The sequence below is a fragment of the Ictidomys tridecemlineatus genome, chromosome 4 (genome assembly GCF_052094955.1).
Source record: "Ictidomys tridecemlineatus isolate mIctTri1 chromosome 4, mIctTri1.hap1, whole genome shotgun sequence".
Classification (NCBI taxonomy): domain Eukaryota; kingdom Metazoa; phylum Chordata; class Mammalia; order Rodentia; family Sciuridae; genus Ictidomys; species Ictidomys tridecemlineatus.
The window spans coordinates 18,517,289-18,527,157 of record NC_135480.1 but is presented as its reverse complement, the minus strand read 5'-3'; the positions used below and the strand labels follow the sequence as shown (position 1 = coordinate 18,527,157).

The 9,869-nt window shown below is 35.3% G+C and overlaps 1 protein-coding gene across 1 annotated transcript; it reads left to right on the top strand.

Annotated features, from left to right (window-relative positions):
- The first annotated feature begins 5,557 nt into the window (after nucleotides 1-5,557).
- On the top strand, nucleotides 5,558-7,730 carry LOC101968742 (olfactory receptor 4C46). The gene is made up of 2 exons (XM_005329957.3): nucleotides 5,558-6,437; nucleotides 7,717-7,730. The coding sequence occupies exons 1-2, from the start codon at nucleotides 5,558-5,560 to the stop codon at nucleotides 7,728-7,730; spliced, it is 894 nt and encodes a 297-aa protein (XP_005330014.3).
- Nucleotides 7,731-9,869: the final 2,139 nt, after the last annotated feature.

Sequence of the window (9,869 nt, the reverse complement as noted above, 5' to 3'; positions counted from 1 at the left end):
TAGATTTAGATAAGGAAATTCAAGGGATTCATATTAGAAAGAAAGAGCTCAAAATTTCTGTTTGCTGAAGACATGATTCTATATTTAGGACACCCAAAAATCTCCACCAGAAGACTCCTAGAGCTCATAAGTGAATTGAGCCAAGTAGCAATAGACAAGATCAACACTCATAAATCAATCATATTCCTGTACTGTAACAATTAATCTGCTGAACAAGAGATTAGAGAAACTCTCCCATTCACAATAACCACAAAAAATTGAAAGAGTTAGGAATCAATCGAACAAAAAACAAGTGAAGTACCTCTACAATAAAAACTATAGAGTACTACAGGAAGAAATTAAAGAGGATATTAGAAGATGGAAAGTTCTCCCATGTTCTTGGATAGGCAGAATGAAGACTGTCAAAATGGCTAATACTACCAAAAGTGCTATACGATTCAATGGAGTGCTCATCAAAATGCCAATGCCATCCTTCAAAGAACTATAAAAAGCAATTCTGAAAATCATTTGGAAATATAAGAGACCCAGAAGAGCCAAATCAATCCTCAGCAAGAAGAGTAAAGCGTAAAGCAGGCAGATCACATTACTGAACCTTAACCTGTCCTATGGAGTTATAGTAACAAAAACGGCGTAGTACTAGCACCAAAAGAGATGTGAAGACCAATGAATAGAAATCAGAGAAAAATCCATATAAATACAATTATCTGATATTAGACAAAAGTGCCAAAAACATATGTTGGAGAAACCAGCCCTTTTAACAAATAGTGCTGGGAATTCATGTGTGGAAGAATGAAAGTTGATCCCTATTCCTCACACTGCACAAAATTCAACTCAAAGTGAATCAAAGACCTAGAAACTCTGTAACTGCTAGAAGCAAAGGTAGGTCTCAACACTCCAGTGTGTTGGCAAAGAAACCAATTTCTTTAACAAAAGTCCTGAAGTACAAGAAATAAAACAAAGAATCAATGTGGTAACATCCAATGAAAATGCTTCTTCCAAGCAAAGTAAACAAGAATGAGAAGAGAGAGCAGAATGGGAAATCTTTGCTACCTGTGGCTGAGATAGGGCATTAATATCCAGAATATACAAAGAACTCAAACACTTTACAACAAAAAATAATAACCAGTTAACAAATGGGCAAAATAACTAAACAGACACATCTCAAAAGAAAAAATAAAAATGTTCAATAAAATACGTAAAAAAATGTTCAACATTTCTAGTAATCAGGGAAATGCAAATCAAAATTATATTGAAATTTTATCTCACTCCATTCAGATGGCAATTATCAAGAATACAAATAATAAATGATGATGATATGGGGAAAAGGTATACTCATACATTTATGTAAATTAGTGTAACCATTCTTGCAAACAGTATGGAGATTCCTTAAAAATCTAGGACTGGAACCACCATTTGACTCAGCTATCCAACTCTTTAGTATATATCCAAAAGATTTAAAGTCAGCATACTACAGTGATACAGTCACATCAATGTTTATAGCAGCATAGTTCACATTAGCTAAGCTATGGATCTAACTTAGGTGCCTTTCAACAGATGAATGAATAAAGAAATTGTATATATAAACAATGAAGTATTACTCAGCCATAAAGAATGAGTTTATGACATTCACCAGTAAATGTATGGATCTGGAGACTATCATGCTAAGTGAAATAAAGTAGTTCCCAAAAGTCAAAGGTCAAATGTTTTCTCCGATTGGGAGATTGCCTCTCTTTTAATGTCTTTGGTGTCTTCTTATCATTCAACAGCAGTTTCTTAAAGAGATGCTTCCTGGCCCATTATTCATTCCACACATTATTCATGATAGACACAAAATCAACCTAATAGTCCATCAGTGGATGAATGAATAAAGAACAGGTGGTGTGTGTGTGTGTGTGTGTGTGTGTGTGTGTGTGTGTGTGTGTGTGTATGAGGGAGATAAGGGGAGAGAAGAGATCATATATATAATCTGTCCATCTTATAAAGAAGGCAGTCTTGCCAGTTGAGATGTGTATGGACCTGAAGGACATGCCAAGTGAAAGCCAGCCGGAAAGATAAATGGCTGTAAATTCTCACCAATATGTGCAATCTAAAAATGTCAATGCATAGAGGTAAAGTTGACTATTGTTGCCAAGGGCTAGGGGGTGGAGGAAATGGGGAGATGTTGGTAGCAAAATATGCAGTTTCACTCATGTAAGATGGAGAAGTTCAAGATATCTAATGTACAGTGAAGCTATGAGGGTAAATCTAAAGTCTCACTAACAAAAAAATAAAATTATAACAGTGTTAACTATGTAAATTGATAGTGAATTTGCTTGTGGTAATTATTTTACAGTGCATATGTACCTAAAAACTTCAAGTCATACAATTTAAATATGCACAGATTTTATTGGTTAAATCTAACTCAACAGTCAGGGATGGTGGGGAAGAAAAAGAGATTGTGGAATAAAATACTTTAAAATAACTGCCATTAATTTTCTGCCTTCACCCTGACTTCCAAACAATCAAAAGCAAATTTCCAGAAAAAAAGATCGATATTGATAAGAAAACAGAAGCTCTTTCTGTGACACTAGTCAACAGGGAGATCAGAACCAAGGTTCTCATGCTGGAATCATGCCACCTTTGTATCCACGTGGCATTCAGGCAGCTTAACAACCCAACATCACACAGAGAAAAGAACTGACCTGCTTATATTCCAAGGGCAGGGAATACAATTCCCCATTCAAACACCCCTGACCCCACAACATGCCCATGTCTCTTCAGAATATATACTTCTAAGACAAAGCTTTTCCATCAAGACCTAATTAATTCCTGGGAGATAAAGTCGCAGATATAAGACAAGGTCCTTGAATCTTTGTGGAAACCTTTATAAATGTCTATGCAGTGCAAGGTAAAAAAATAGATTTTGTTGTTAATATCCCCAGGTCAAGATTCACCAGGAGTGGAGTGACTCATCTAAGTGTATTTCCTCTACTCTTTATGCCTTTTGCCCTGTGAGACAGTTTTTCCCAGAATATCAATTTTCCATAATATTTTAAATAATACATTAAAATTAAAATGCTGGGTTTTCCATGAAAATGTTTTGAGGCTTTAGACTAGAAGAAAAGACTTAGATTATAGTGATACTCTGTTAATAGCTGTTGAGTTCATATCAATTTACATGAACAGTTTCTAAGTGTGATTTATCTTTCCAGTTGAAATTTATTTCAAGAGGAACTCAGATTCTGCCTGATCACTCCCAAACACCATTAGAATCATTCAGATGGAGTAAGGTAAGTTTTTCAGTGGTACTGATGCTGATATAAAATTCTTACTTTCCACACATATTTCTTCATTAATTTTCAAACATAGTAATAGAGTCTTTTCTCTTCACCCTAATTCTTTTTTATTTGTTTTAATTAGTTATACATGATAGTAGAATGCATTTATGCACTTTGATGTATCATACATAGATAGGATATTATTTCTCATTTTTCTGAGTATACATGTTGTAGAATCATATTGGTCATGCATTCACATATACATAAAGTAATACTGTCTTTCCTATGCCAAATTGGTAAAATCACTTACATCATTTAGCAGCTAACAAATTTGAACCTTTTGTAATTAAGCAATTTGTAGGGTCCAGTTCTCTGAAATCAGGTATCATGCATTTGCTTTGAGACATCTCCTTAATAAAGCAAGATGAATTATGAAAACAAAGCAAAATTCAATACATTTTATATATGTAGAACCCTTAAATATGAATACTATGTAGCCTAAATCATCAGCTGTTTAGTCCAAGTATGAAAATAAAGACTCCTTCCTGGGATCAACTGCTTTAAATAGTAACAGTCTCTGTGGCTTAGAGAGTAATATTGGAGATGATTCCTCCTGAGTGTATTGAGAGTTTAAATATTACTCTGTATTATTGTTTTACTGTCAATTCTGCCTGTACCTTAGGTATATGCATGCTAATAACAGTAAATTCAGGTTCTGTATATGGCCACAGCACTGTGGTGGATATTTGCCTAGGTTCCTTCTATAGATTCTCATGACAACCTGTAAGGTGTACATCATTATTCTCAGTTTATAGGCAAGAAAATATAAATGTAAGGTGCCAAGAAATGCACCTGGATAAAATAAATTGCATGTAGCAGAACTAGGATTCTAATCTAGACTGTGAGTTCTAAAACCAATATACTTAAAGACTGCAATAATTGTGCAGTCTTTTTCAATATTTTCAAGAAACATTTGGAGACCTGAATTTGGGAATGGTGTTAGAGAAGGAATGAATAGAGCCAGGAGAGAGGACAAGTCAAAAGGCTCTTCATTGAATGCAGCACTCAGTGAATGCGTTTAGATGTTATTGTGTATATGAACATGTGTGTGTCTGCTAATAAAATTGTCCCATACAAATTTGCCTGTGAAGGCAAAATAAAATAGTCATAACTACATTGATCACATCAAAAGGAGATGACTAGCTCAATGTTATTAATTCTAACATTATAGGAGACAAGTTAAAAATTTGAAGTAAAAAAATAAATACATAAAAATAACTTCAGATCTAACCTTGACTTTGCCCTTTATAAGCTGCTGGACCTTGGGCAGAATCTTTAACTTGTGTGCTTCTATTTTCTAATGTGGGAAATATGTATAAAAGTGATTGTAGAGAGGATGGAACCAGCAAATGACTACAAAAACAGAACACACTCAGTGTTCACCACATTTACATAAAATATCATTGTTGTTATGTCCAATAACATTTGATCTTCTAGACTGTTGTCTCATTTGCAAAATGAGTAGAACAATACCAACCATAGGGGTTGTCACAGTTATTAAGTGGAATAATGTGTGAGGAAAACTCAATGCCATACCCATGCATAATCAATTTAAATGGGTATATTATCAGCTCTTATAAAGTTAGATTTTAAAAACAAACATTATTAATATGTCCACTGTAGCCCTTACATCCTTTATTGCTGCATCAACTCTGCCCTCTTCTTATGTCACCTACTCTAAATAGTCTGCTAATGAGCTCCTGTCTCGGGCATCTTCTCCCTTACTGAACCTCAGACCACCTCACCCAAGGCACACAAACATCTTTACTAGAGTAATATCCAGGATTTTCCTTTCTTCAGATTCTTCTTTCCATTTATGACATTGGCTATTTCCAAGGTCCCGCATTCATAAAGATACAGAGAAAATTCTTGGGGTTGCTTTCATGAAGATCATCATCTACTTCCCTTTTAAGACTTAACTGCCACTAGTATATGATCTAACAATACAAGCTGGATTCTAAGTCATCTCAAATGATTAACTGTACACAGATGTCTCTTACCTTGGTGTTCACAAAAGTTCCTCAAACCTATGCTCTTAACAGAGTCTTCATCCAGTAGACAATGTAGGTAATCCTCAAGAATTCAGAATATATTTTTCTGTATCAAATAAAAACTTCACAAGAGTTCACAGCTCAACATAATTCAGACATTTATTATTTATTACAATGGAGAAATTTAATAAATGCATGATTACGTCAATAAATTTTTCAGGTAATATAATTAGTCATCATATGAAATAAATGGAGAAAAGGAACAACGTGACAGAATTTGTTCTACTGGGACTTACAGAGAACCCAAAGATGCAAAAAATCGTATTTGCTGTATTTTTGCTCATCTACATTATCTCTGTGGTAGGAAATGTGCTCATTGTGGTCACCATTACTGCAAGCCCATTGTTGGGGTCCCCTATGTACTTTTTTTTGGCCTATCTCTCCTTTATTGATGCCTGCTATGCCTCTGTCAGTACCCCTAAATTGATAGTGGATGCTCTCCATGAAAAGAAGATTATCCTGTTCAATGGATGCATGACTCAAATCTTTGGGGAACATTTCTTTGGAGGCTCTGAGATAATTCTGCTTACAGTGATGGCTTATGACCGCTATGTGGCCATCTGCAAGCCCTTGCACTACACAACCATCATGAACCGACGTGCGTGTGGCCGTCTAATGGGAGTAGCATGGACAGGAGGCTTTCTCCATGCAACCATCCAGATCCTCTTCATCTTCCGACTACCCTTCTGTGGCCCTAATGTCATCGATCACTTTATGTGTGATCTGAACCCTTTGCTCAATCTTGTCTGCACTGACACCCACACTCTGGGGCTCTTTGTTGCTGCCAACAGTGGGTTCATCTGCCTGTTAAATTTCCTCCTCCTGATGGTCTCCTACGTGGCTATCCTGCGCTCCCTGAGGACCCACAGCCTGGAGAGTAGGCGCAAAGCCCTGTCCACCTGTGTCTCCCACATCACAGTGGTTGTCCTCTTCTTTGTTCCCTGCATATTTGTGTACATGAGACCTGCAGTCATATTACCCATTGATAAAGCAGTTGCTGTATTCTACACCATGATAACTCCCATGTTAAATCCCTTAATCTATACCTTGAGAAACTCCCAGATGAAAAGTGCCATTAGAAAACTGTGTAGTAGGAGAGTTTTTTCAAGTGACAAATAAAATGTGTCTGGAACCCAACAATGATTCAACTGAGTAAAATACCAAAAGGGATTTTTTTTTAATAATTTCAGATAAGCATACTTATTGGATAAAGAAAAAAATATCCATGCAGTTGATTTATAGATTCTTAACTGAAGGGAGTAGAAATGGATACTAGAAAAAATGGGAAAACCTAACGCATTGCCATTCTTTTCATATTGGGGAAATTCTACAGTTCTGATCTTTAATATTATCAGCTTCATCCTTATATATGGGTTTATAAGCAATCACTCAATAAAAAGTATGAATGAAATAATATATATATTAGTGCTGAGCTTTAATCTCTGCAATGATCTGAAGCAATTGGTACTGCTATTATTTCTATGCTACTGGTAAGGAAAACAGCAGAAAGGGTGAGATACCAAAACTCTCAATATTGATATTGATATTGTTGAGCCAGGAGTCAAAACATCACTGATTTCTTGGACCTTTCTTTTTCCTATATTCCCCACCAGGTAATGAAGATAAAAAGATCAGAAAATTATTACAGCTGTAATATTTTTTTAAAAAATTACTCAGATGCACTTTTATTCTTAGCCCCAACTCAAGCATGAGCAACAATGGGAGAACATTTTTTTTAAAAACAGATCATCAGTCACTTAGATAAGAACTTCTCAAGTTTCATTGCAAGGGTGTTTAAAAATAGAAAGCATTTCAGGACTGGTTGCCCTATGAATAAAAGCAAAAGATTTACTCTCACTCTTTTGCAAGGGTAAGAAAATTATTGTCTTCTGTGTTAGGATTTACCTAGAAATCTTTATTGACTTTACTATTTAAATAAACTCTAAAAATAAACCACTATTTCCAACAGCTGGAATTTATTAAACAATGAACTGTATTGGAAACACACATTAGGCAAGAAAAAATATAATAATTTTTTATTAGTAACTCCTTGTATTTGTGTAGCCAAATTAATGGTCACTTGTTTTCTGAAACTGTAGTATTTAACTGTGTCAGGGATATAAAAGCAATGGGCCCTTTCACCTCTGATGGGTAGTGATGAAGACTACACCATGATTCCACACTTCCTTGTTGGCTTCAGATCTATTTTGCATTGCAGCTGTAATCTGAAGTTTGCAGCTGACCCATCATAAAAGATGATGACGACTCAAAGAAAAGAGCATCTGAGTGTCAGATTGGAGTCTCTACTCATGAGCTACACAATCATATTCTGTAAACTCCTACAACAGATTCCATGAGATAGAACAAAGCCTGGTGCACAATACATGTTTCATAAATGGACCAAAGAATAAAGGATAAAAAATAAATTAACGTGTGGAGAACAGGAAAAAATAATGAGGAATATAAAGGAATTCCTTCCTACATTGATTGGATTTAGATTCTAATGAGAATTCTAATAGTCCATGCAGGGAGACCACATTCGTTTTTACTCTTGCTTAAACTGAGGAATGAGAAAGTTATTGAAGCAAATTTTCAGCATGAGAGCAAAGATTTTACCTTGATATTTCTCTGCACTCAACAAGATATCATTTGTCTTACGAATATGAGCTATCTATATTTTGTTGGCTAAACAGTTTATTTGGAGGCAACGTTTTATTACTAAACACCATTAAAAAATATGGCTTTACCAGGGAAGGATACAGTGGAGGGAGGGATGGAAAGAGGATGGCTAATGGGTACCAGTGTGGAGTGGGAGAGGAGGAATAACTACTACTGTTCTACAGCACAGTAGGATAACTACAGCTGACAACAATTAATTCACTACTTCAGAACAGGGAGTAGAGAAGATTTGGATGTTTCTAACACAAAGAACTGATATAGGTCTGAGGTGATAGATATGTCAATTACCCTGATCTGATCATTACATTTTGGATGTATGTATTGAATGTCATATTGCAACCCCCGGACATGTATGTAATTACTATGTGTCAATTAAAAATAAAAATATTTTTTTCAGTTTTTAAATGTTTTCATTAGTGTATTATAATTATGAATAATATTTGGATTTATTTTGATATAATCATTCAAGTATGGAGTAGAATTTTCTCCACTTTAGTCCCCAGTACTTTCTCTTTCCCTTTCTTCATTTTCTCCTTCCTATGCTCTTCTGGTCTTCCTTCTATTTATAATGATTTTTTTGATGCTTTATAGACATACACAAATGTGAAATCCACTGTGGTATATGCCTATCAACACACAAAGCAATTTCAGATTAAATACATTCTATTTATTCCTCTGTCATTTATTAATCAACAATTATTGTGAGTGCAAGTTTGTATCAGGCATCCAGATATTTGACAGAGGTTTGGTAATGAATAAAAAGAAACCCAGATCCTGCCTTCACAGAGAGTCTTTGCTACAACATTTCCAGAACAGGACAGAAATAAAAACCCAGCAATATAAATGGGATGATCGTGGGAAGCACATGGTGCTGGGAAAGCATGCTGAAGGGCACACAAAAAAAATTCTTTTGGGAATCAGGAAAGGATTCCTAAAACAAACAATCAAACAAACAAACAAAAACACCAACAATGGGACCTAAAGGATCAGAGTCAGGAGAGTGCATAGGCAGGAGGCTGAGCTGAGGGTATTCCTAGAAGACTAGAAGTTCTCCATCTGCATGATCATCTTTGAGCTGCACCATCAGTTTTTTTTTTTTCCTGCTTTGGGTTTGCACTGTAGCTCCATCTCTTCCTGCCAGCATGTCCGCTTGAACCATAGCACTGACTCTGTTTCAGGACTTGTTCTTGGGGTGAAAATGGCTCTCCTAGGTCTCCAGCCAATTGTGGATCTTGGAACTTATCAGCCTCCATAACCACATGAGCCAATTTCTTATAATAAATAAATAAGTGTGTGTGCCTGTACATATGTATCATATATATATATATATATATATATATATAATACATATACAGAAATATATTCTTTATAATAATAAATACTTTCCCCATATTTATTATAGTAAATCATTATGTTATTTTATTTTATTACAATAAAATAATGTTTCATTTATTTGAGGCCATGTGTTTGTATTCTCCAAATAAATAGAACCAACAGGAGACAGCTAGGTAAGTAGAGAGAATGACAAATAGATAGATAATCTCCTATTGGTTTGTGAGCATCTCCTGTCAGTTCCATTTCTCTGGAAAATAATGACAAAGGTCCTAAAGATGTGATGGTCATTTCTATAGCCATTTTGAAAGCTAGAAAAGAAAGTTAAATTTTCAAGACTTTAGGAGTTGATTAGAAGTTCCCTGGTGAGAAGCCCCCTGAATCCAATTCTACTGAGCCTTCTTTCAAAGTATCCAGTCTCCGGGTAGTCACATACTCTGATCCCTGGAACTGAGCCTTCCTTCTCCCATCAGCTCACTAGAACCTCATA

Excerpts from the sequence above, each read along its gene's own strand:
- LOC101968742 (XM_005329957.3), top strand. The coding sequence starts at position 5,558 with ATGGAGAAAAGGAACAACGTGACAGAATTTGTTCTACTGGGACTTACA.